The sequence below is a fragment of the Spermophilus citellus genome (genome assembly GCF_964194105.1).
Source record: "Spermophilus citellus genome assembly, chromosome: 2".
Lineage (NCBI taxonomy): Eukaryota > Metazoa > Chordata > Mammalia > Rodentia > Sciuridae > Spermophilus > Spermophilus citellus.
In genome coordinates, this window is record NC_138183.1 from 34754373 (window position 1) to 34782102 (window position 27730).

The window sequence follows — 27730 nt, forward strand, 5'->3', positions numbered from 1 at the left end:
CGCCGGCGCCCGCGAGGACTTACGGAGCGAGGTGACGTCACGAGGCTAGCAAACGCGCGGCGTGGGTGTGGGCTAGAGGGCGGGGAGAGGTAACCATTGCTAAGCAGAGGCAGTTCCTCGAAGAAAAACCTAGGAAAGGCTCTGGACTGGCGGGTACGTGGCCATCTTACTCCCTCCTCCCGGCCTTTGCCGCCTCGGGAAAGCTGGCGAGAGGTTGGGCCAGGTCTGGCGCGTGGGGTGCGGCCTGGCGGGAGGCGGAGCCGCTCCGACACCCCCCTGGGATGTGGGCAGGCCTGCTGCTGTCTTGGCGGCCTTACCTCCCACCTGTCTGAGCTGATTAATAGAGACACGTGATGGTTTCAGTACTGTGTTTCCAGTGGTCCTTGGGTTCCTATTTGCGTGTGCAGTATATGTACATCCTCTGCCCTGACGTCTTTGATGAGCACCACACTGCCTTGTCCATGGTCATCTGAAATTGTACCCTCCTGGCCTAAGCTATTTCTCCCCCCAGTCTTACCTATTTCAGTAAATGGCATCATCCTTCAGTTGCTTAACCCAAAAATGTAGGGAGGAATCATTCTTAGGTCTTTCATTTCCTATATAACGCTTATCCATAAACCGTGACAGCTGTACTTTTCAAATCAAATCTATGATCAGATCTCTATTCCTTTGTTTCCCGTAAACTTTCTGTTGCAAGCTACAAACCAGGGTCTGTAAGGTTCTGCCCTCATCACTGTGCTCCAACCACTTTTTTGCCTCTTTTAGTGAGTCAATCTTGTTCCCATTTTAGCAATTTACAGTCACTATTACCTGAAGTTGTCTTCTAACTCTATATGACTGACTCCTGGTCATAAGGGTTTCAGCTCAACTATCAGGTTCTCAGGCATTTCTCTGACTATTCAATCACTGTTCTATTTCACTCAGTAAGTATTGGATTGTGTTAACATTTAGCACCTCCTGTGCTCTAAGCAGTGTTGTAGATGCTGAGAATGCAGAGGTGAACAAAGGAAAACCCATCCTCTCTTGGAGCTAAATGTTGTTCTAAATGACCCATAAAGGAATGGGCACAAGTAGTGGGATCTGAGGTCTAATGAGCAAATGGAGAGTAGTAGAAGATGAGATCAGAGAGGTAAGGGGAAGAGATTTTGTGAGGACTTTGGACATTATCTGAATAAATTGAGAAGCCTTTGGAAGATAACCTGATTAGTTTTTAAGTTACTGTCCTGGTTTCTACAGGAAGAAGACTAGTAGGCTATTGCAGTAATTCAGACAAGAAATGCTGGGGAACTGAAAGGTGGTAGTGAAGGTGGTACAGAGAAGTCTGCTTTGATTGTGTATCAAAAACAAAGCTGATAGGATTTTCTGAAGGGCTTGATGATCCTTTGAGAAAAATCAGGAGTCAAGAATCATCCCACAGTTTTTTGACTGAGGAAGAATAGAATTGTCTTTTACCCAGATAAGGAAGGCTGGAGAAGAGCATGTTTCATTTGGAGGAAGTACATTAAGAATTTTGGTTTTGAATAGTTGCCTTTGAAACTGAAGCTAGCTAGTTGTTAGATGAAATTGTGGGGAAAGAGGCCCAGATTGGAGATAACAGATTTGGAGTTGTTTCTTATATAGTAGTCCAAATACAAATTTTCTCTTAACATTTGTCTTCCCTCTTTTAATGGAAGTTCAAATATCTACCAAAGTAGGGGAAACTAAAGAACTCCCATGTATTCATCACCCAGCTTCAGTAGTTATCAGCTTATAGCCAGTCTGATTTCACCTATTTTACCTCCCTTCCCCACTTATTTTGAAGCAAATATAGTTCTTTTAAGTAATGGGAGTAGATGATATCATCTACAGGGTGAATGTAATAGAGAAATTCAACATTTAGAGGTTAGGATGGTAAAGAGTTCAGCAAAGGGAACTGATACTACCTGGTATTTTCATGTTTTTATTATTTGCTTTTTTGTAGACTCCCCTTACTGGCTCCAAGAGAACAGAAACTTCAGCAGTTTTATTCAGAGTTGCATTCCCAGTACAATTCTAGGTGCCAGGCACATAGTAGAGGCTCCATATAGAATAGTTCCAAATATAGATATAAAGTAAGGTAAAATTGGAAGAAGATTCAGAATAAAGGGAGGTAATTTGGGGGTAGTGAAAATGCTGTGTGGAGAGCAAGAGGCAGGACAGTATCCTTTTTTAGTACCCAATTTAGAAGTTACATAGCATTGCTTCTGCCATACTTTATTTTGGGGAGCAATTATGGGGCTGCCTAGGCTTAAAGAGAAGGAAAATAGACTAGAAATACTGATTGCAATCATTTTTGGAAAGTATAGTCTACAGTTGCTGATTTTTAGATAAGTCAATTTAAAGTTAAATTTTAAATGTGGAATTACATTTAATTGAAATACCAACAGTGTTACTATTCATCAAAACCTAGTATGTGTCATATGTGTCATATATTCTTTTCTAATGCTGTAAAGTAAATATTGTCATCCCCAATTTGCAGATTCAGGGTATTAGAACTCCAAGAAAGTAAATGGTTTGCCTAGGTTCAGATGCTTGAGAGCACAAGCCAAAGTCCATGCTTTTCTCAGTGCTTCATGTCACCTCTTAGCATTTGTAACCTGTAACAGTTGTTTTATTAAAGAATCAGTATGTTGGTTGGTTGGTTGTAGTGTATCCATCTTGACAAAGATTTGGCCACAGTAACACCTTTTTTTTTTTTTTTTTTTTTTTGATGGTCCTGGGGATTGAACCCAGGGCCTTGTGCATGCGTGTCAAGCACTTTACAACTGAGCTATATCCCAGCCCCCACAGTAACATTTTTGAGGTTTCTTCTGGCTTATTAAAATGGGCTCTGAAATTTGGGACAGCAAGAACAAAGTGTTAATAATGGAAGATACTAGCACACAGCTTGGTTGATTTTGGTTGTACCTGGTGCTTTTCTGTATTTACCCTAAATGTGCGCATGGCTTGCTCCCTGGTTGAGGTTTCTGCACAAATGCTACTGTTTCAGAAAAGCTTTTCCTACTAGCTTTGTTTAAAGAGCCCCTCCATCCCTCTGCCTCCTTATCCTGCTTATTTTTCTTCATAACCCTTCCCAACATCTTTCTTTTTTAGTAGTCAGGTTATTCATTTCTTTACCTTTCTCCACTGAAATGTAAACTCTAAGAAAATGGAAAGTCTCGTTTTTCATTCACTGCTATATCCCCAATGTGTAGAACAGTATGTAGCACTAAATAGTGGTTAAATGATACTATTAATTGAGCAGTCGAATGAACAGATAGCTTGGGCTACTGGGTCTGTGCAGATTTGCATGATTGATTAGCTCATATTTACTTCAGGAAATAAATAGACTTTGACATTGCTTTCTCTTTTGCTTATGTCCTAGGAAATACTAAACTGAAAGGAATCTCTACCCACTGCTACAATCAATCCAGATGCCTTCTTCAAGTGCACCAGGCCAAGAAGATGACCAAGAGGCCTGCATTTTAAGATTTTCTGACCTGGATTTAAAAGATAAAAGTCTTATTAATTCCAGCAATATGCTCAAAGCAGAGTTAGATGGCAGTACAAAGAAGAAATACTCATTTGCAAAAAAAAAGGTAAAATTGCTATCAATGTTTTCTGATCATGTGTATATAGTAATGCTGGTGCCTCTAAAATAGCTTCTTGAGGTTGTCCTCCAGCTCTAGTATGGTCTGGTCAGGGGCCTTAATTAGTGGTGTTAATTCAGCACCAGGCAAAGGAGATCATAGGCATAGGATGGTTCAGGAACAGTCATGGTATAGTATTTGAAGAGAGTATATCCTAGGCAGATGGTTGGATTTCTTTCCTCACCAAGGATCATGAGAGGAATCTCAAGCACCCAGGACATGTAGTCTTAAGGAGAACATATAGGTTAGGGCATTTGTCATCTAGTGAGGCTACCATCTCAGGACTGTTTTATTGAATAGATAAAATAATGAATGGAGTAAGATTTCTGAACTGGTCCAGCTGGCTGGGCTCCCATTGTTTTGGAGAAAAGACAAAGCATCCCAAAATGCTGCACATTTACTGTGTGCAGCTGGGACTTGGCTGTAATAAAGGTTGTGCTGATGCTCCTCTTCTGTGCCATTTATCCTTGGTTTTAGAAACCATTCATTGACTGAAACTCCCTCCTCTTAACAGCAGAGAACCTGGGGCTCATGGGAAGGAAAGTGACCTGATTGAGGACATATAATTGAGATTTAGTTTCCATAGCTTCAGTCTTTTGTCCTGTCTTGGAGAGGCATCTTTTCTGACTCTGTAACAATGAAGAGTAGATATCTCAGCTTGTGCCACCCTCCACACTCATCTCATATAGATTCCCTTGAAAATGAAACTCAAACAGTACAGTAAAATGTTTAAACAACATTATTTTGCAATAATTTCAAACTTGTGGAAAAATTGTAACCCACATATTCCCTGTGTCCAGAAGTTCCATTCACATTTCACTAATTGTCCTAAAAACAACTGTAATAGATACACTATAGGGTTACATAATACCTTTAGTTGTCATGTCTCTTTAGTCTTCTTTAAACTGGACCATTTTCTCAGTTTTTCCCTTAAACCATGACCATAACACTTCTGAAAACTACAAAGGAGTTATTTCTTATAGTGTCTCTTGGTTTGATTTTGACTCATGTTTCCTTGTGTTTAGGTTTAGTCTAAACTTTCATTAGCAAGACTATGCTGGAAGAAATGTTGTATTCATCTTGTTGCATTCTTTCAGGTGATTTATTATGTCATTTAATCCTATTACTAGCAATGTTAACTTTGGTTACTTGATAAGGAAATGTTTGCCAGGTTTTTCCACTATAAAATTACTATTTTTTTCCTTATTAATCAGTATTTTGGAAGGAAGTATACTGACCTTTTCTTTTTGCCTGTCATGAGAGATTAACACAGTTTCATGCTACCCCATCCTACTGTTTCAGTGCTAAACAGTTCAGGTTCAACTTTGCATAGGTTGAGGAAGGTCCAACAGTAATATTCTTCATCTATAATGTTGTCTGCAGAATGCCCTTTATGGATGGATAAGACATGAAATAAAAGGAAATTAGCCTTTTTTTTTTCTTTTTATTTGCACCACCACTAAAAATATTGACAATAAAAAATTAAACAGTAATAAAATTCAGTAAAGCCACTTACATGCTATATTGATTAGAATATGAATGTTGTAATTTTTATGAAACTCACTATCGGAATTTAAAATTTCATGCCTTTTGAGTCCCCCTTTTTTTTTGTAGATATCTATCATAAGTAGATAGATTATTAAAAATGTATAGAAGAATGTATGCATGGAGTGTTCATTTGACATTGTTTATAGTTGGAAATATTGGAAATAATCCAAATATCCTTCAGTTGGTAATTGACTAAGAATTTTTTAAATTTTTTAAATATTTTTACAAAAGCCAAATAATTTTTATTAAAACAACATAGTTAGGGCCCAAGTTGTGGCTCAGTGAGGCACTGGGTTAAATCCCTGGCACCACATTAAAAATAAAAACAAATAAAATAAAGGTATTGTGTCCATATATAACTAAAAAATATATTTTTTTAAATGGTTATTTTCCAAGAAACAAGTCAAAATATTTTGGTACATTCCTTTTCAGTCTTTTTCAATGTACTTTTAAATGTTATTGAGATTACATTATATCAGCAATTTCTGTCCAATTTTTTCACTTAACATTGTGTCATAAGTATATTTTTCATGGAACTTAAAACTGCTTAATATTCCACAATAAGTGTACTCCATAATTTACTTCAAAAATAACTTCTAGTGATACTTGCAGCATTTTACTTATATTTGCCAAAAATTCTGGTTTTTTTCCCTTAAGAATAGCCCCTAAAAGGGCTTAAAGCATATGAATACTGTTGAAATTCTTGATATTTACTTTTAAATAAGTATCTCAGAAATGGAGTATATCAGTAGTATATTTTATCTATTGGTAGTATACTTTAAAACCCACTTCATTTTACCTCTAACAGAATTAAACATATTTTAGAAAGTCATCTTATAGAAAGATAATAAATAAAACTATGTAATATGTCAGATGATAAGTGTTATGGGGAAAAAAATTAAAGAAGTTTAAGAGGATTTTGGTTTGCTCTTTTATGTAGGATGGTCGAAAAGGCCTCAATAGTTGGCATTTGAAGAAGAGCAAATGAGCAAGCACTCATATATTTGGAGGGAGAGCATCTCAGGCAAAGGCCATGGGGCAGAAGCCTGCATAATATGTTCAAGCCAAAGCCAGAACGTTAGAACAGTAGGAGATTAGGTGTGAGCTGCATGAGGAGCTGTGGGAGCTGCCACATAAGGAATGCATGCCTGTAATCATGGGAGGCTGAGGCAGGAGGATCACAAATTCAAGATCAATGTGAACAACTTAGTGAGATCCTGTCTCAGAATAAAAAACAAAAAGGACTAGGGATGTAGCTCCATGGTAGAGCACCCCTGGATTCAATCCTCTGTACAGCAAACAAAAAATAATTTGGAGCCATGTTTCTAGGGACTGGTAATACATTGTAAGGACTTTGCTAGAGAGTATGAAGAGAGCCATTGGAGGTTTTGAGGATAGGAATGACATTATGATTTAAGATTTTTGTTTGTTTTTGTTATCCTTTTCAGTACTAGAGCGTTGTATGTGCTAGACAGACTATCTATACTCCTACCCCTTTTTCTAATACTTTGAGATAGGTTCTCACTAAGTTGCCCAGATTGGCCTTGAAGTTTCTAGCCTCCTGAGTAGCATGTTCCACTACACCCAGACTTGTATAAGTTTTAAGGCAAATTATTTATTTCTGTATTTGCAGTGATGGGAATTTAACCCATTTGCACATGCTAGGAGGCAAAGACTTTTCCACTGAACTACATCCCCAGCACTCATATAAGTTTTAAAGAGTCATTTTGGCTGAATGGAAAAGAAATCATGGGAATAAGTATGGAAAGGGGAAGACTAGGAGACTACTGTAATAATCCAGGGAAGATAGGATGATAGAAAAGCTTAAATGAACAGAGTAGTATCCAAGGGAGGTGGGATAAGTGGTTAGATCCTAGATATTATTTTGGAAGAGTTGATGGGTTGGATGTAGGATGTAGGAGTTGAGGATGTTCCATTAATGTTTTTGGGTTTTTAATATATTCATCAGAGTGGGCTAGAACCTCTGTTTGCCTATCATAGATATTTATATCTGGCATGTCAAGTTTTTCCTCACTGCTTTTGTCAGGAATTTCCTCATTTATTAATTATGAAGGCCTAGACTGCAGTAACAAATAGACCCAAATCTGGATAGTGGATTCAACCCATTAGAAGGAGTTTGTGCTTGGGGGTGGGAGAATTCTCATTAACACACAAGTTTTTGGGGACCCAGGCTGATATTATCTCTGCAGTCCTTAACACATAGTTTCCAGGGATTCCATCCCAGTAAAACAGAAGAGTAAGAGGGAATGGAGGATCACACAAAAGATTTTTTTTGGACACAACACAATGCCTTTATTTTTATGTGGTGCTGAGGATTGAACCCCGGGTCCGCCGTGCTAGGTGAGCGCTCTACTGCTGAGCCACAATCCCAGCCCATCACACACACAAAAGATATTTATGGACCTGAATTGTCACATGTCACTTTCATTCACATTCCATTAGAGAAAACTTAGTTATACAGCCAAGCCTGATTGTTTGCCCTATAAGAAAAGAAAATGGATTTTGTTAGGCAATAAGAGTTCTTTGTTATTTTAGAACTATCTTGTCAAGTTTCTAAAGGACAATTGTTTGACTATAATTGGTTATAAACCTGGTGTGACTATAATTGCATTAAATACATGTTTTAAAGAATTGATATCTTGATCAGGCATGGTGGTGCATAACTGTAATCCCAGCAGTGTGGGTGGCTGAGGCAGGAGATCACAAGTTCAAAGTCAGGCTCAACAACTTAGCAAGGCCCTAAGCAACTTAGCAAGATTCTGTCTCAAAATAAAAAAGGGCTAGGGATGTGGCCCAGTGTTTAAGCACCCCTGGTTTCAATCCCTAATACCAAAAAAAAAAAAAAAAGAATTGACATCATTATAATACTTAATCTTTTCATTTACATAAGATTTTAGTGGCTTACAAAGAAGAAAGAGCATCCTAGACACGACAATTAGCAGAAGCAAAGCTATAAAGGCAGGAATATTTTAAGTCATTAAAGGATTAATAGATAGGTTCAATTGAACTAGGAATATTATAAGAGAAAGATTAGACTAAAAACAGAATGGGGAAAAACATTGCAGAGGAATGCCACTGTCTATCTTCTATACCAGGCAAGGGCATAAATCGAATTACATTGTTTAACATTTGTGTGATTCTTTATGACTTACTTTGTCTAGATGAAAACTCAGCACCTGAAGGTTGATTATCAAAAGATTTGTATCTATTCTTAAAGATACAGTGAACATTAGAGCCAGTATTTATAAATAATTGGAAAAAACCAGAAATTTTTATCTTTAGAATATGGAGAAATAGTAGGAAGTAGATCATAGAGGTGTCCACTAAAGTAGGCTCTGAAATTTATAAAGTAATTCTGGAAAATAGGAGATTAGCATAGCACATCCTACCTACAGGGAATAACATGGGCAAGGACGGGAAAATGAAAACAGCAAGGTGCCCCGATTTGTTCATGTGGCAGATACATGTGGTGGAAGAAGAGCAAAAGAGAGGTTGGGGGAGAGAGCTCAACTGTGGAAGGCCAGGAGGTGATGCCATGTCTTCCCATTCTGACTTTAGTGTATGGGCTGCTGCATGCAACACAAGGCCAAACTAAAGTATATATTCATTCCAGTGTGACTTAGATTTTGCATCCTGAGAATAAATTTATGGTGCTGGGGACTATTTAAGCTCCATAATGTAAAGCACCTGGTTTTAATTTCTCTATTAGTCTCTTCTGAAGCTTACTAATAAGAGAATTATTACTGTCTCGGGAAATTTGTCCATAGAATAGTGGGATGTAAAACTAGAAACGCCTGTGGATAAACAAAATAAAAGATTTCATTAAAATTTTTATTACCTATAAACTTAAGGTTATTTAATAGTGATATTATTTGAAATGTAATTGCAGGCCTTTGCCCTTTTCGTCAAAACCAAACAAGTTCCTGCATCTTCTTATGAATGTAAAGAAAAATGGTGGAAATGCTGTCAGCAGCTATTCATGAACCAGACCAGTATCCATAGACATGTGGCAACACAACATGCTGATGACATTTATCACCAGACTGCTTTTATTTTAAAGCAACTTGCTGCAACATTGAATACCTCAAAGAGTGTCACATCTGCAAACAAAAAGAACCCACTAAAAGAGTATCTCACTCATAGCCATGAGGTGTCTGCTTGGCTGCCTGACACAAGCTGCTTTAGCCCTGATGAACTGAAAAGGTAAGATTTCCATTTGGTATTTTGGTTTTGACTTAAAAATACTCTTCCAGCCATAGTGATACTACAACCCTCCCACTTGTGGGAGGTAGTCATGTCATGTGACCAGCGTTTTTCCCCTCCTGATAAGTTGAGGTACTGTCAGTAACCCCCCCCCCCCCCATATAATGATCTGGTTACTCTTAAGTAGCTGAAGACGGTAGCCCGATCTTGAGGGTAGAAATAATGCAACCAAATGTGTCTTCATGCGTAGGCGTGACTTCCTGCAGCTCTATGGGTGGAGCTATGCTCACCTGTTCCTTTGTGATATTACCCTTTGCTCTGTTTGAGATAGAATGTTCCATGGAAACGCCCTTTGTGTGTCCCCTTCTGTTACTCTGCCCTTGGGTATGGCCTTCCTAGATGTCAGTCAACCTGCTGACAGCAGACATCATGAAGCTAGACTCAGCCCTTTGAAACCTGACACCTTGCCTCATTTAAATGGCTTCTCCTCAATAAAAGGGGTCAGCACATGCTGGCTCGCTCTCTTTCTGCAGACCCTTAAGGTCAGAGGAGCCGCCACAGCACCCCCAAAGAAAAAGGTATATCTGTCTCTTGTGTGGTTTTTTCGCACAGCCCAGTTCCCCTGGAGTAATCCCTGAGTGTTTTTGTCGTGAGCAACACAACACCCACTAAACTGGATAAAATGAGAATGACCAATTTCAGCAAATATGGATGGGAATGTAGAAAAGCTGGTGGGAATGTGAAATGAATGATACAACCACTCTGGAAAAGTGTTCAGCATATTCTTTTTTTTTTTCTCCCCTCTTAATAGTTGACCTTTTTTTTCCCATTTCTTTTAGTACCTTCAATTTATTTCTTTGTGGTGCTAAGGATCAAACCCAGTGCCTCACACATGCTAGGCAAGCACTCTACCACTGAGTCACAACCCTAGCCCTCAGTAGATTTTTTTTTTTTAAAGTTAAGCATCTTGCCTATGACTTAGTCCTGAGTATATTTCAAACAGAAATAAAAACATGTCCACAAAAAGCCTTGAACAAGAATTTTCATAGTTTTATTCATAACAACAACAAAAACTGGAAATAACTACAACTGTCTATCAGTAGGAGAACAATATAAACTGGTATAATCATAAAAATATTGCACAGGAGCAAGCTGTGGACTGTTGATATGAAGGGCTATGTATGGGTAAACCACAAAATCCTTATGCTGAGAGACCAAAACCAGAGTACTTACTTTCTGGTTTCAGAAACAAATTTATGATGATAGAAAAGTTGCCTGTAGTGGAAGATTTGACTTGCAATATATGCAAGAGAGTTTTTTGAGATGTTGAGAATGTTATGTTTTGATAGGGGTGTGGGTTACACAGGTATACCCCTCTGTCAAAATTGATCAGATTGTACACTTACGGTCTGTGTATTTTACTTGTAAATTTTGCTTATTTATATCTTTGGGTTTTGTTGTTTTTGTCAGTACTAGGGTTTGAACCCAGGACCTCCCTCCAAGAAAGCACTCATTCCCAGCCCTGTTTTGTTTTATTTTGAGACAGTGTGTCCTTCAGTTGCCCAAACTGGCCTTGAAATTATGATCCTCCTGCTTTAGCCTCTTGGGTCTTGGAATTGCAGATGTACATCATTATGCCTGGTGATTTAAATTTCTTTAAATAAATAAATGGAATAGGTAAAAACTAACAACAACAAAAGGACTCTCATAAATTAGACCAAATGAGTCCATTTGTACACGCAGGCAAAACAAATCATTTATTGGAATTTATTGGGGAATGTATATCCCACCTAATGAATTTTTTTTTTAAGTTGTATGTTTCAAACTGTGTATACTCTTCTCTAGTAGAGTGTGGGAAATGTGGTTGCACTTTTTGAGTGTTTACTGTTGACAGCATGAACTTGCTAAGGTATGAAAGATTGTCCCATAGGAACAATAACCTCACAGGTAAGAGGATTGAAAAAAATGGAACTGAAACTTTTTTATTTGGTGAGAGATTCAAAACAGATACTGCCTTGTGTTAGAGGAGAAGCCAGAATGAACTCATATTTCCAACTTTCCTATAGATGGAGTTATTAATACCAGTCTCTCAGATATGACTATAAGGAGAGTTAAGTAAACTAACTTTTTGTAAAGTAGGATATTCAGTGCAGATACTGCCTTCTACAGAGAAAATACCAAAAGAAGTTGCTTTTTATTTCAGGAGAATAGTAGTAGAAGCAAACGGCAGACATGAGTTGCTCCATCTTCATCTTCTGCCTGATACACCAGCATCTCAAATGCTCTTTTCTCTGATTTTCTTTTATAGTGGCCAGGGCAGTGAAGAAGGGGAGGTGCTACTTTATTACTGCTACTGTGACCTAGAGGATCCCCAATGGATCTGTGCCTGGCAGACAGCTCTGTGTCAGCACTTGCACCTCACAGGCAAGGTAACCCCTTCTCCACCTGCCCCCCCGCCCTGCATTGGCCTCATCTTGCCTTCCAGCTTTGGATTGCAGAGCCTATACTCAATAAAAAAAAGTTTGCTCTTGGGTTCTTAGAAGTTAGAGAAATCCTGCTGTGCATTTTAGTAGAGCATTAAACAGCTATTAATCGTGGTGTTTTGTAAGAATTAGAGCAGGAATCAGCCAACTTTTCCTAAAGATAGTAAATATTTTAGGCTTTTACAAAAAAAAAAAAAGAAAAACTTCTCATTACTGTTGGAGCTTGAAAGCAGCCATAGACAATGCATAAAAAGTAGATCTGGTTGTGTTCTGATAAAACTATATTTAAAAGCAGGGATAATTTGCTGACTTCTGGGATGGGGGAATGTTCATGGTATATGAACTCCCAAACCCTTTTATAGACCATACATACAGGTGTGATTCTAAGCTGCTTCTTAATTTTCCTGGAATATGCCAGGGTCTTTTGCCATCTCAAGGTATTGATGCTTGCTTTTACCTTTCCCTCTAGAATGTCCTAACATCTTCCCCTACATCTCCACATGGTTTGTGCCTCCCTTCAGATCTCTGTTTCAATGTTGTCTTCTCAGAACTGTAATCAGAGGAGTCCTTACCGCACTTCCTATCCCTTTTTGCTATTCAAAGAATTTATTATGCCTGAGAGTATATTCTGTCTTCCTTAGAGAATATAACTTCATGAAGTTAGGAATGTTGTCCTAACTGTTGTACTTTCAGTGCTAGAGCAGGACACTCTGCATGTATTTGGAGAAAGTCCAATAAAAAAATTGAATGGATGTTCATAACAAAACCATAGTATGTATGTAAAGATGAGAGGTAATATATTTTAAAATACTAATAATGATCATGACTGCATGACAGGACAGATGGTTTTTATTTTTTTGTAATGTTCTCTGTGATTCATAATATGCATCTCTCTGTGTTATATAATATCCAAACTTTAAATCAAAAGAAGTGAACTAGGTTTCCTCTGAGACCCCATCCAGTTATAACACTGTCTAAGCAGCTAATTTTTTCTAAGTTTTAGATTCCTAAGGTAATAAGTTTCCTAAGGTAATAACCAGTTATTGCTATTTTCCACACCCATGTTTTCTAACATGCCGGGATTTCATTTACTTCATTCAGTTCATCACCAAGTCCTATTATTTCTACCTCTGAAATAGCCTTTGACTCCATTCATTTCTCTTTCACTTCCACCACCTTAGACCAAGCCACTAGCCTCTCTTACCTAGTCCTTGCAGTAGCTTCCAAATTAGTCTCAAGTCCTCCATCCTTATCCACCATTTTATCCATTCTCTACACAACAGCTAGAATAGTCTTAGAAGGTAAATAAAATCATATTAGTCCCTCAGTATCTTTCAGTTGCTGTCTAGTACAAGTGCAGTAAAACACATGTCCTTCACATGCCCTGGGTTCCTGCATGATTCGGCACTTCCTACCATTTTCACTTAACTTTTCTTTTCATTACTGGTAATTGAATCTATGGGTGCTTTACCAGTTTCGCTAAGTTGCTGAGGCTGGCCTTGAACTTGTGATCTTCCTACATCAGCCTCCCAAGTAACTTGAGATTACAGGTGTGCACCACTGCACTCAGTTTGTTTTCCACATATCTGATGCCATTCTTCACTCTTGATACTCCAGCAACACGGTCTGTGAGTTTCTTGGAACATACCAAGCTTTTTCCTATCTTGGGCCTTTTTGCAGAGGAACTCTCCCACACCTACTCTGTTCCTCCAGGCTAATTTTTACTCAAACTTCATGAAATCTCCCCGGAGACCTTTCCTGACTAAATTCATTTTTCCCAGTATACTCTCTTATGCATCTTCTCTCTCTCTCTCTCTTTCTCTCTCTTTCTCTCCTCTCTCTCTCTCTCTCTCTCTCTCTCTCTCTCTCTCTCGTACTGGGGATTGAACCCAGGAACACTTAATCACTGAGCCACATCCCCAGCGCCCCCAATTTTTTTTGTTGTTGTTAATATTTTATTTAGAGACTGAGTTGCTTAGGGCCTCACTAAGTTGCTGAGGCTGGCTTTGAACTCGCGATCCTCCTTGTAGCATCTTATTGTTACTTTCTTATCACTTGTCCGTTTATAACTCAATATCTTCATATCTATAACCTTCCTTGGTCTGCAAGCTCTAAGAGGGGAAGGATTTTTTTTTTCAACCACTCTGTTCTTTCTTCCTATCACAATTTCTGATGCATAGTAAAAAAAATTAGTAGATATTGTGGAATAAACGTATACACCATATCTATTCAGAGAACATCTTGAAAGTTGGGTACTCTCACAGAATGTGCAGTATATGAAATCAGTCTCTTCTCTTGGTGTAGAGGCATACTTTTATTCTCTGTCCAACCTAATAGTAATCTAGCAGTGAGGGATCCTCTACACAAGGTGGCACCATCTTCCTGTATCTCAGGTCCAAATTCTTATGCTTCAAGGATACATGCCCAGTTTATTGAGAGTTCTGTTTTGGTAGATTTGGCAGAATATTGATTGGAACTTAAGGTAAGAAAACCTGACAATTTTAGGATTGAGGAAAGAAGCTTCTGCCTTTATCGTTGTACATCCCGTATGGATTAAGAAATTTGAGGAGGTACATTGGATATGCTATAGGTATTATGCTATAGGTATAAGACCTATCTCAACAAGGAATTCCTTTGAAGGTTTTTGTTGAAGAGTCCTAGAGATTGAAAGTCTAGCACCTGAGTTTAGAATTGCTCTGCTTTAATTATGTGGGGAGTAGATGTGCTTGCCATTTATTTGGGTTCTGAGATTAAAGTAAAATAGGAAAGGATCTGCTAGCCTATTCAAAGACAGCTATATAGAAGTATGTATTTTATCTTTTCTGTCTCAAACTATTCTGGAAATGCATTTCCTGATCTTACATTGGTTCAAATCTATTTTTCTGTGTAGTCCCCTGTAAATTGGTAGTAAATACAGTAACTGTCAGCAGAGATGGCATATGCTTCCTGTTTCACTATTCCATGCTGTGTTAGTCAACTTTTTGTTGCTGTGACAAAACCTGAGAAAAAGAAGGAAAGATTTATTTTGGCTCATAGTTTCAGGTATTTCAGCCCATGATCAGCTGGCTTCGTTGTTTGGGGCCTGAGGGTAGGCCACACATCCTGGCAGAAGGACACAGTGGAGGAAAATTGCTTACCCTCATGGCAGCCAAGAAGCAGAGAGAGAATGAGAGGAAGAGGCTGGGGACAGATAATAGCCTTCCAGGGCATATCCCCAGTGACCCACTTCCTCCAACTAGCCCCTTCTCCAGTTCTCAATTGCCACAGTCTGGCTGGGCACAAAATAATCTAGCCGCCATGAGGCACTTGTAGGTTCAAACAGGAACTCCTTTATTGCCGGAACTCTCCCGCACGCCACCCACGTGGCCCTTCCAGGAACACCACACACCAACTGGAACTCCCTCCACCGGAACCTCACCAACCAACTTGAACTCTCCAGGAATCCCCGGGAGAGCTCAACTGGAACTCAAGGGGAACTCCAGGAGAACTCAACGGGGCTCCTGCCTGAGGCAGCAGGAGCCGCCCTATTGCCGGCCAGCAGGGGTCCATATACAACTGAATAGACAGCCTTTTTCAATCCAGTGTCATCCAGTCACAGCAATTATACACAGCTTAACTTAATTATCATCATCTTAATGGCTCCCTGCCATCACCTCTCAACCACTCCTTATGGTAATATGCCAGGCACCATTCCGACTGGGCTGTGGCTCAACACTCAATCACCTCCCAATAGTCCATTCAGTTATGAATCCATCAATGAATTAATCCTTTGATGAGATCAGAGCCCCCATGTCCAATCACTTTCCAAAAGCTCCACTTCAGAATATAACTGCACTGCAAACCAGGCCTTCAACACATGAGCCTTTGAGGCACATTCCAGATCCAAACCATAGCACATTCCCAGAATAAGCTGCACTAGACTGCAGACTTTTTAAGAAATCTGGATGTAATCTAGAATTTTAATCATGGAACTATGGATAGCCACTACCAGTGCATTCGTTTGTATGATGAATCCCATTTTGTAGCCATGCCAAGACTTTGTAGTACTGAGACAACCAACTCTGCAAGGCCCCCAGAGAATGCTGGTGACCTACCCCTTTATCAATGAAATATTCCAAAGAGAATATAGAGAGCTTCTAAAGACCTGTTGCCTGGTCTTATTGAATCCACCATAAGCAAAATGTTCAGTCGTCCAAGTGGGAGGTTCCTATTTACCCTCATGCTGTACTATAGTGAAAGCCACTTGTGTGTACTTGCTTTCTCATCTACCAAAAATGAGATACCCATTCATTTATTCAGCAGATATATATTGAATGTCCACTGTGTGGCAGGTACTATTCTAGGCTCTGGGGATACATTAGTAAACAAAGGAGACACACACTCGCCTTGGTACTTGGATTCCAGTGGGTGGGTTTGTGATGGTGGCTTTCTCCCAACCATCCCCTAGCCATGCAGAGATGATACATGTATTCATTCCCTGCCCTCAGGTATTCTCTGTGCTTTAGGTTTTGGGTAATATCTCCTCAGATTTTTTTTGTTTTGTTTTATTTTAATCATTTTTGGTGGGTTTTTTTTTGCAGGGGGCGGGGTGTACAAGGGATTGAACTCAGGGGCATTCCACCACTGAGCCACATCCCTAGCCCTATTTTGTATTTTATTAGAGCCGGGTTCTTACTGAGTTGCTTAGTGCCTGGCTAAATTGCTGAGGCTGGCTTTGAACTCATGATCCTCCTGCCTCTGCCTCCCAAGCAGCTAGGATTACAGGCATGCACCACCATTTTTGGTATTCTTTTATTCTCTTTTTACCAACATGAAGAATTGAATAATGGAAATGCTTTTTATATTAATTGTATTGGTTACATATATGTCAAAACTGCCCAAACTGCATACTTCAAATATAAAAAATAAAAAATATATTGAAGTTTAGAGAAGTCATTTAACTCTCTTAGAGCTACATGGCAAGTAAGTAGCAGAGCTAAATCTTGATCTGTTGACTCTATTATACTTCCTGGGTTTAGGTTAAGCTCAGAATTCACTTGTTTGGCCATTGGATGATTGGAGCTCTACTGTAAATGGACTTTCCAGGAGTTTTATTCACATTCTCTTGTTCAGCATACATGATCTAAATACCTTGCCTCTTCTACAGGCTGTGCCATTTTATAGAAACATGGGTACCTTTGTTCAGTAATACTTCAGGTCCACAGAAGCTCTCTGTGTATCCTGTTAAACTCATTGATATGCAAGATCATTTCATTTGTAAGGGACCAGCGAAACATCGGAGGAAGAGACCACAAGAGACTGGCTTCATGCAATTGGCAGAAGGGGATTTATTGAACCAGCATGCTGGGGCTCCGTGCCCACTCGAGAAAGGAGAGCAGCCCAGAGCCCTGGGCAGGGGTTGAGCAGTGCTTAAGTACACTTTTTGGGGAGGGCGGAAGCTTTGCATACATCAGGGCAAATCATCACGAGGCGTGGGAAAATCAAACAACAACTCTTAGACATGCTTAGTACATTCATTGGTGGGAATAGGCTGGGCAGGGGTGATTGGTCACTTCTAAGCGGGGTACACATTCAAACTGATTGGTTTTGGGGCCTGGATGCCTACGTGCTGGGCTACTCAGAGCCCTTAGTTATTAAACAGCCAGAGGATCAGGAGGAATATTTACTGGGCAGTTCGGGTATTGTGCTAACAGAGGAATTTAACAATACCTGGTCCTTCACTTTTTAACTCAGGCCCTGCAGCTTGGAAACTTTACAATGCCCGGTCATTTACACTTTAACTTCAATTTCTTTTACTCTTACACATTCTATCCTGGAAGAATAACTAAGAACATGCTCTGATCCCTATTTTTCAACATCTTATTTCTCAGATTCGAATTGCTACTGAAGGAATCAATGGGACAGTTGGAGGAAGCAAGTTGGCCACCAGACTCTATGTGGAAGCCATGCTTTCTTATCCATTATTTAAGGATTATCTTTGTAAGGAAGATTTTAAGGTAAGAAAAATTGAAAATGAAATGGATCTAGAACTTTCTCCTTCTGTCTCAGTGTAGGTTATTGAAGAGGAGACCAATGTAGACAATTAAACAGAGCCAGAAAAATTCTCTTTTCCCTTTAAGTTATAATACAGTGTAATAGAAGGAGAATTTCTATCTCCATTCTTCCATTGAGTCACCATGTTACCTTGAGCCCTCTTTACATCTCAGTCTCCCATTTTACACAATAAAGATGTTACTCTTACACAGTTTGACTCTAAAATGTGGATGTGTTCATTCATTTGTGGGACTATCTGTTTGACAGATCATTTTGATTTTACTATGTTTTTAGTAAACCTAAAATCAAGATTGACACTTCATACCACATGGAGAAGTGGAGCAGTTTTTGAGTGATTTTATGCTTCATCACAATCGATAATAAGATGATGGGAAATGCCTTGGGAAGTGTTCATGCTAGTGACAATAGGAAAAGAAGTCATTGCTCCAGACTAGCAGCTGGGGTGTAATCACACATTGGGAATTGCTCAGGGGTTCTTCAGTTTTATAGTTAAATGCCCATACCCATAGAAACATAACATTCCTGCACATGAGAGATATGCAATAACTATTTATTAATATTTTGAATTATCTGGAACATTCTGGGCCCTAACTCTATGCCCATTGTAGTTTCTTAATCTTTGTTTTAATTTGAGGTTTCTTAAGACTTCAACAAACCATAATATTTACATTTAGTACTTAGACCTGGTAATGATATAGGAAGACTATATTCTTTTTTGTTTCCCTTTGTCTAGATCAGCAGAGGAGGAGCTCACTGTTTTCCAGAATTGCGTGTTGGTGTATTTGAAGAAATTGTGCCCATGGGGATCAGCCCCAATAAGATCTCCTACAAGAAGCCTGGTATGCTTATTTTTAAAAGAAGAGTTATGCTTTTTGTCATAGGGGCAAAATTTAATAGGAAAGTTAGACACTGATCAGCAAGAGTCTTGATGAATATTCTCTTTAAAACAGCTCTGAGTTAGCTCACAACCTGGGTCTTCTCTGTGGTGCTATGGAACACACCCCTTAGAATTACTTGTTATTATTTTTAGCCATGAAGTTGTTTTTTATTTTCAAAGACAGCAATTTGTGAAGAGTGTAATTACTTGTAAATAGTTCACCAGCAGAATAGAGCATTCACTTTTTGCCACAGAAACCAAGTGGCTTTCAATACCAAAGCAATCTACAATGCTTTAGAATGTTTCTTTCTCCCTTCCCTTTGTCCTATGATGGTTGAAAGATACTTATTTTGTGGGATTTAAAAATTTATTTTATTTTACTTGTTATGAAAATTTCTAGACATTAAAGAGTAGAGAAAATAGTATAGCAAACTTCCGTGTGCTATCACACAGCTTTGGCAATTACTAATCCATGGCCAACTTCTCTCTATACCCCAGCCCCCTCCCATCCTTTTGAAGGATCATTTTGAAGGAAATACCAATGCCATGTCATTTCAATCATAAAAGACAAAGTTTGGGGAAAAAAAAAAGTAATACTATTGTGACACCTAAAACATTTTAATGGTAATATCTTAATATTTCAAATACCTAATTAGTTCCCAGTGTATTGTTATTTGTTACATTTCTGTTAAGATTCAGATGAGACCCATTCATTGTGATTTCATCAGTGTGCCTCTATAAGTGTCTTTAAATCTATAAATTCACCTACATCTTTTTTCCCACCTTACCATTTAGTTTTTGAAGGAACTAGGTCATTTGGCCTATAGAGTTTCTCATCCAGATAATTTTAATTGCATCCCCATGGAATTTTCCTCTGTTTCCAGTATTTCCTACAAATTGATAATTAGATTTAGAATGGTGCTAATAGAATTATGCAAGCCACACAATATAATTTTTAATTTTGTGGTAGCCGCATGTAAAAAGTTGAAATTAATTTAATGTTTTATTGTATTACTGTGCTATATTCAAAACATTGATTTCAACTTCAGTTAGTTTTTTTGTTTGTTTGTTTGTTTTAATATTTTTTTAGTTGTAGGTGGACATACAATATCTTTATTTTTATGTGGTTCTGAGGATCGAACCCAGTGCCTCACAAGCCAGGCAAGCGCTTTACCACTGAGCTACAGTCCCAGCCCCAGTTTTTTGTTTTTTAATCCAAGTCCTTGAAGTTCAGTATGTATGTCACACTTACTAGCACATCTCAAACCACATTTCAAGTGCTTGTCAGCTACAGGTATAGTGGCTACCATGTTAAGTCAGGACCAGATACAATCAGATTGAGTTTCTTACTTTTTTCCTTTCTTTTCTTTCTCCACCCCACAAGACTACTCCATAGGTAGTATTGCCTTCTTTCATTGGAATTGCAAAGGGCACTTGACTCTAAGGTGTTCATTTTTCAATATGCACATTATTTAAAAGAAGGCTAAGTGTCAAGGCAGAGGGAAATGTGGGAGTAAGATACCAGCATCTTGGAGAAGACAACTCTTTCATGAGAAGATAAGAGCCAAACAGGGTTGTGTCTACTTGGTGGCCCCATCTTAACAGAAAGCACCATGCCAACAACAAAAGCTCTTCTTGGTGCTACAGGGCGCTACTCAGGAGCTCAGGTTGGAGTGGATTCCATGCCTTGCCATGCTGCTTTCATTTGAACTAAGTTGTTCAAAGGGACCTTTGAAACATGTCTGTCTAGATCATGATGCAATCAGGCATTCTCAGGGCCAGTAATGCAACAGCAATAATAGCAGCAAGAACAGCTTAGGTTCCCTGTGACTCCATGCAGGATGAAGTCTTATCCAATTTCTACACTTCTCATCACATATTTTAATATCCTTTTTTACCCCACTCTTTTGGTATCCATGCAGTCATATGACATTGACTTAAATAGCATCTGACGTGGTTACATACTCCCTATAATTCTAGTTTAGACTAGTAGAAACACAGCCTCTTTGGCTGTGCTGTGGGGCCTTTAGCCTCTCCAGGGTACAGAGCATTGTCGGGTGCTTATAGGGCAGAGTGAGGCTTCTTTAGTGCTATAAAACTCCATCGTGAATGGTGGTAAGTCACCAGAATCCCTGCATGAGTCATAGTCACCCTACAATGTCAAATTCACCAAAAGTTCCCACCATCTACTCTGATGTCTGGATCCCCCAGGATATGGAATATTTCTATCCTACAGGCAAAGGTTCTTTCCTATAGTCCTCTGGTTTTTAATATTTTTCTCCACTCACCCATCTTCTCACTTTCTTATCCATTTCTTTCTTTCCTTTCTTTTCTCATATGTCATTCCTGTATCAACTCCTCCCACCTCTTTCTCCCTTAATCATGTACACAAAGTTAGACACATTCTTCTTACCTCTTACCCTTTTGCATTTTTTTAAAAAATATTTTTTTTAGTTGTAGATGGACACAATACCTTTGTTTTTATTTTTTGTGTTGCTGGGGACCGAACCCAGTGCCTCATGCATGCTAGGCAAGCACTTTACCACTTAGCCACAACCCTGGCCCCTCCCTTTTGCATTTTTAAAAGATATATTCTAACTTTATTTTCAAAACTTCAGTGTTTTCAGTGGACTAAGCCAAGGTTCTTATCCTTGAACTTGGATTCAGTCTTGGTATAAAACTGCTTGTAGCCTACAATCAAGCACATATATTCCAGAGCTCCTTCATGCACAGTGACAATAGAACAGTGGCCATTTCCTGACCCACTCACTAGTGAGCATACAATGAACAAGCAAACCCAAATAGATCCCAGTTATATGGGTTTTATCACTGGATTAGGCCAAGTATGAGCAAATTTCTTCAGCTAATTATTTCTAACCTACCTGCTCTCTGTAGTCCTCTTAGGAGGAGGAAGATGAAGGTCTCACTAAATTATTTTATCATTATTATGATTATCAAATATTATTTGGAGTCTGTCATTATGGGGAAAAGAGGTTTGAGTGGAAAGAAACAAAGCCAACATAAAATTCAGGCTACATAAGTTGTGATTAGGTGTTTCCTTTTGTTGTTGTTGTTTTAACATAATTTTTTGGTTTGGCTTTAGGAATCCATTTATCCCCAAGTGAATTTCATAAAGAAGTAGAAAAATTTTTATCTCAGGCAGATAAAGAACAAAGTGATACTATCCTACTGGACTGCAGGAACTTCTATGAAAGCAAAATAGTAAGTAACAACCAGAATCAAATTTAGTGAATAGTATAGGTAAATCTCCCCCTTCCTGTGGCATTGGATATTTCCCAAGGGGAACCACTGACCACACAGATCACCTTCTATTACTAGCAGCTACAAAGAAAACCCAAGCCTTTCCACTTAGAATCTGGTGAGAATGTCTAAGAAAATATGAATTAAAGACCTCTTGGCAAATAATGTACTTTTTGACTCTCCTGACATGTGTCAATGATCTTATAAAGTTGACTTTGGGTAGCCTCTCCAGTTCCCCTGTGGATTCAGTAGGAAGGTCATCTACAGTCTGCCAGCCTTGTTTCTAGTTCCAGATTTGAGGTTAAAAGGTCAGAGTTTGGGATGAGAAGAACAACTGGCAAATGCTCTTTGCCAAGGATGGGAATTGTTGATATAGAGAACTTTTGGTATGTTTTTCTGAAAATTTTCCTTCTGCTGTTCTACATTGTAGGGGCGATTCCAGGGCTGCTTAGCCCCAGACATCAGGAAATTCAGTTATTTTCCTAGCTATGTTGACACAAATCTAGAACTTTTCAGAGAGAAAAGGGTGCTGATGTATTGCACTGGGGGCATCCGATGTGAGCGCGGTTCAGCCTACCTGAAGGCCAAGGTGAGCTACCACCCTGGAGGTGCTGCCAACATGGAGGTGACAGAGTCTCTACCAGCAGCCTGTGTGGTGCTTTCCACCCCTTCCCAGTCCTCTCCCACCCTCCAGCCAACCAAAGGATTTGTTTTTCCCTTGTATGGTTCCAGCATAGAGTTTCCAAGTGCAAAATCTGAGGTTCTTAAATCTCAAGATGAGAAAAACACTTAACAGTCTTAGAGACTCATCAAGTACAAAAGGGAAAGCTTAGTTCAACATCTCCACTTTCCTAATCCTTTTGCTTGATCCTGAGAAGAGCAAATTCAGTAATATCACATGCCCCAGCAGATGTCTTCCTATATTTAGGGGGTAGCAAAAATAGTTGGGCTTCCCAGGATCTTAGAGGGTGAAGGCGCCGACTGCTGTCATCACCCATCCCCCCATTCCCCCTCCCCCCAGTAGGCCAGGTCTGGCCAGTTGGTTCCTTTACCCTTTGGTTAGCAATTCCTCTGTCCTGCAGGGGGAGCAAGGAGCCCTGATAGATAGCAGAGGTGAGGAATCCTCCACTTGGGCACTTGACACTGCTCTGTGGATTATCCTCTAGGTCTCTGCTTGTTTCTTCAGATTTCCTTTTTTTCTATTCCTAGGGAGTGTGTAAGGAAGTGTTCCAGCTCAAGGGTGGTATCCATAAGTACCTGGAAGAGTTTCCTGATGGTTTTTACAAGGGGAAGTTGTTTGTTTTTGATGAGCGCTATGCCCTGTGCTACAACAGTGATGTGTTATCAGGTAGGTCACCACAAGTGCAGACGCCCATACTGTGTGGCACATTCCCAGTTCATCATTGCTGTAGGAAGGCAGGCCGATACTAATTACCTGAAAAGGCCCAGAAATAAGCAAGGTGAGAGACTTGAGGAAGGTTGGTGTCAGGAAGTCAGCAGAGAAAAACAAGCCGAGAAAGAAGATAAAGTGCTGTCTAGGAATTAGGTAGTTAGGTGTTCTGGTAGCAGCCAGAGAAACTCTGGCCTGGGGGAGAATGGTGTACACTGCAGAAGTTGAATTTAGATGTGGAGTCATCTGAATATCCCCATTGGAAAAGTGAGTGTTCTAAGAGAAAAGATCATTGAATAAGGGCTGGTTGGCCAACTTTGGGAGTAGCTAATGAAAAAGAGAAACATTGTGGCCTGTTTTTCTGGATGCGATAAAAAAAAAAAAATAGATCAGTAAGTGCTAGCATCAGAAAGATAATTCCCAACAACAACCTTTCCTCAAAACTCCTAAGAAAGTAAGGGGGCAGCATTTTCTTTGTTTGAAGATAAGAGATGTACTATTTAGAAGCCTTCCCTGGCTCAACAGGATGTATTAGATACGGGTGAGCTCAGAGTTATATTTAGGAACTGGAGAAGTACATGTCTATGTGTGGGTGTTTAATAAGGGCTTTTCTTTCTGAACCTAGAATGTTCATACTGTGGAGCCCAGTGGGACCAGTATAAACTCTGCTCCACTCCCCAATGCCGCCAGCTTGTTTTGACCTGTCCTGCCTGTCAAGGACAAGGATTCACAGCCTGTTGTGTCACATGTCAAGACAAAGGGGACAGGCAGGCTTCAGGCCCTACCCAGGACAGTTTTAAAGAGGAATGTGAGTGTACAGCCCGAAGGCCACGCATCCCAAGGGAAGTCTCACAGCATGCGCAACTCTCTGTGAACCCTGCACCAGAGCCCAGTGTTGGCGAGGATGGGCCTTTGCTTGTGTAAGTGGCACTTTTAGCATTCCCCAAGCCTTCTCAAAGTCAATGGGGTGACTTTGTATAAGAGATTGTCAAGGCTGTAGAAACAGAAATCAGGAACTTCCCTGTTGGTCAGTGCCATTGTGGCAAGCTGGTCACCATGTTGACCACCTACACTTCACAGGGGGAGGGGAGAGAGTCAAGTTTTCCTCATTTACTGAAGCATTCTATTTCAGAAGGTGGTAGATGGAAGATGGGTAAGCTGATGGAATCCCAAAGCTTGTGAGGCATAGTCTTGTACTGGTGATTGTGTCACTCATGCCCTCTCTGCCATGCAGCAGGCTATTAGTAGTCATTGCCCTTGTCAGCAAACCTGTCCATCCTGGGGCAAAACTGTGAATCTTGGGCCCTCAAAATGGGTTCCTAAATCAGGCCACTTAGGTCATCTGCCATCTTCCCCTCCCCTGCCTCTGTCTCTTCTCTGACTGCCTGAGAAGATCTCAATACTAGCATTTGGCCCACACCTCCTGCTTTTGTAAAATTTATCAGAAAAGACCTACCTACCTGCTTCTTCCTATAGGATCTGGGGCACAACTGAGTAGTTGCAATAGAGACCATGGGCTCACAAAGTCTAAAATATTTATTGCCTGGCCCTTTATAGGAAAGTTTGCCATCCCCTGGTCTAGAGCAACAGCTCATCTGATGGAGATGCCCTTAAAGGTGTGGCCCAAGCTTCATATTTTACTTGATTTGGTTTCTGTGAGATTTCTCCTCACAGGCCTGCTTCCTCCAGTACTTACGCTCTCAGCTTTTAAATGTTATCTCTGAGAGATCCAGAGAGGCTCAATGGCACTGGCATCTTAGGAACAGTTTCTAGATCAGTACCTGGAACACAGTTCGCTTTCTTAATGAGATCATTCAGTACTACCACAGTGGCTGTCCAGCCTTCTGGTCAGCATGCCAGGCACATGTCCCTGTCACATGGGTCCCAAGAAACACACAGCCACAGTTGACCAACAGATTTAATATTATGTTGCAGTTTCCAGTGATGCAGAATGCAGCTGCAGTTGTGTTTCAAGGAGAAGCCGAGTGGGGATGGCCATCCCTGCAGCATGGTGCCGCTCCTGGGCCCATTCGCAGCCGCAGTAGACACTCTTCATAGTGGTGAGGCCCTGGCTCCACCTCTAGTTACCCTGTACTGTCCACGTCGCTACAGTTCAGTGCACAAGATTTTTCTTTCTTCATCAGAAACCTCCTAGTCTGTGTTCATTAGCTCTTTGGCCTTGTCCTTTATCACAAGATTTGCTGAATCCCTAATAAAAATAACTCCCCAAAGCAACAAACAAAAATGTAAGTTAACTGGCACTGTGGTATATTAAAAGGCACAAGGGCAATGTGGCTTAACCTTTTTGCCAACTCCCAAAAGATGCCATGTTGTTAAAAAAGAGGGGCAAAGGTCCAGTAGAAATACCAAGATTATGTTTTAAGAATAATCATCTTTTCATAGCTTGGCCAGGATTTCCCAGTTCTTTAATATCTTAAGTTTTCTGCACTGTTGTCCTTCAGAGGCTTCATTTACATGCATGAGATCTTCAATGATTTGTCTAATAAATGATGAGATAGGTCTGTAAGGTTGGCCATGATAATAAGCATCATATCCACAGTGGACTGGAAATTCACCCCTCTAGTGTTTGGCCTTTCATGAGCCACTTGCCCACTATGCTGTATAGAAAGGTGTTTTCAAGTGTTTAGCCAGAAGTTCTCACATCTGTCATAAGGTTGGCATTCAGTGAGGAAAAACTTCTTTCTGCTCCAGTATTCAATTGTACATACATCTCAAATGTTCATAAGTAACTCAGGAATATGTTTGTTGCCCAGGAGGGTTTTTGAAACTTCAAATTTCACCATTGCTTTTTTTTTTTTTTTTTAACTTCATATCCAGCAAAAGGAATTTGGTGGTTTTTGATTCCTGGCAGAGCTCTGTGGCTTTAGTTTGTATTCTTAAGGGGAAAATTGTGGCTCTGATCCAGTAATCAATTTGGCAACTAATAATCTTGAAGTTTTTAAAATTTAAAGGAGGATTAATAAAGAGTGTTTATCTGTTCTTTTTGCTAAATAGCTAAGATGAAATTTGTAATAAAGTATTTAATACTTGCAAACCAGGTAGAAGAGTGCATTTTTAGTTTATGGGTTCCACATTGTAAATGAACCTGAAATACCACACAGCAGGGCCACCAATCTGGGCTCCTTGGGGTTAAGTCACTGCCACTGTCACATCATCTACAGGAAGATCTGCCAATTTGAGGGCTTCGTAGTTTTTAAATAATAACCAGACTGAACTTCTGTGACTAAAGAAAAACTTCACATTAACCACAATTTATAAAATTTTCAACTACAACCACTAGTTCACCTAGACCCTTAGTGCATGAAGAACTGAACCACAAAAAGAGTTTTGTGCCAGCATTTGCCTCCTGGTCTGCACTGCGAGGTGCGGATTGTCAGTAGAACACGTCCAGTTCAGCAGCGCGGTCTTCACCTCCACACCCTAGACACCACTGCGGCACTTGGGAATGATGGGCCCCGTCAAGTCTGCGAGCCTCCTCTTCCTCACTGAAAAGGAATGGAGATAAGACGTAAGTCACTTGTGCCTGTGCACTAGGGACCACCACTGTCACTTCTGAAGCCTCTCGCTTATTTTTTGTTAGCAGGCAGAGTTGTATAGTGGCCTTCCATGCCCACCTCTTGCCTGTATAAACAAGTTTCCACCCTGAAGATTTCCTGCAGTATCTGTGTCCCTTATGTTTAACAGTGACATTTTTAACATTTCCCAGGAGGAAGGCAATTTTTATTCAACACTGTTTCCATGACATTAAGAGGAAAGCACCACTATCCAGGAGCTTGAAAGCTTAGAGAATGATGGATTGATGTCTAGTGTTGGCAGTTGAAGACCAAGCATTAAACTATCAAAGCTTAGAGAATGATGGATTGATGTCTAGTGTTGGCAGTTGAAGACCAAGCATTAAACTATCAGCCATCAGAGAAAGAAAGGTCTAGAAAATTGGTAGACTGGTAGGTGGCAGTCAAGGGGCATGCTGATGTGGCAGGAAGCTGTTGCCCAGGGGGAATACGTTTATATACTTAGATGCTTTCCCAAGCTTAGGTAGTCGATGTGTGTCTAACATAGTGGGGCATACAAACTGCAAAAAGAACCAAATTGGCCTGTGTATGACCCTGAGTATATAAAGCAGACCCACAAGAAGGTGTGTTGTTCAAGACCTGGCTGGGAGCTGAAGGGGAAGTTCTCAGTAATACAGGTGCTCAGTGTGGAGCCTAGAGTTCAGCCTGTGTCT

The 27730-nt window shown here is 39.9% G+C and overlaps 2 protein-coding genes across 7 annotated transcripts in view; one reads left to right on the plus strand and one right to left on the minus strand.

Annotated features, from left to right (window-relative positions):
* The first annotated feature begins 11 nt into the window (after positions 1–11).
* Positions 12–26318, plus strand: TSTD2 (thiosulfate sulfurtransferase like domain containing 2). Of its 5 annotated transcripts, XM_081280039.1 has the most exons (13): positions 26–153; positions 1961–2095; positions 2752–2902; positions 3381–3596; positions 9106–9419; positions 11728–11848; positions 17773–17898; positions 18690–18795; positions 21937–22055; positions 22525–22683; positions 23304–23442; positions 24110–24382; positions 25420–26318. In XM_081280039.1, the coding sequence occupies exons 4-13, from the start codon at positions 3432–3434 to the stop codon at positions 25527–25529; spliced, it is 1632 nt and encodes a 543-aa protein (XP_081136165.1). In that variant the 5' UTR covers positions 26–153; positions 1961–2095; positions 2752–2902; positions 3381–3431; the 3' UTR covers positions 25530–26318. The 5 variants fall into 5 exon arrangements, with proteins under 5 accessions (XP_081136167.1, XP_081136164.1, XP_081136168.1 ...); XM_081280040.1 differs by lacking the exon at positions 1961–2095 and having other exon boundaries at positions 32–153; XM_081280041.1 differs by lacking the exons at positions 1961–2095; positions 2752–2902 and having other exon boundaries at positions 12–153; positions 3383–3596; positions 24110–24404.
* TMOD1 (tropomodulin 1) overlaps positions 25385–27730 on the minus strand; it is a 77701-nt gene continuing 75355 nt past the window's right edge. For both annotated transcript variants that reach the window (XM_081280043.1, XM_081280044.1), the window contains exon 10: positions 25385–26990. In XM_081280043.1, the coding sequence (XP_081136169.1) occupies positions 26926–26990 (65 nt within the window). In that variant the 3' untranslated portion in view covers positions 25385–26925. The remainder of the gene's footprint in view (positions 26991–27730) is intronic.

Excerpts from the sequence above, each read along its gene's own strand:
- TSTD2 (XM_081280038.1), top strand. The coding sequence starts at position 3,432 with ATGCCTTCTTCAAGTGCACCAGGCCAAGAAGATGACCAAGAGGCCTGC. Across the intron at positions 18,796-21,936 it reads GATCTCCTACAAGAAGCCTG|GAATCCATTTATCCCCAAGT; the intron begins GTATGCTTATTT and ends GTTTGGCTTTAG. Across the intron at positions 23,443-24,109 it reads CAACAGTGATGTGTTATCAG|AATGTTCATACTGTGGAGCC; the intron begins GTAGGTCACCAC and ends TTCTGAACCTAG.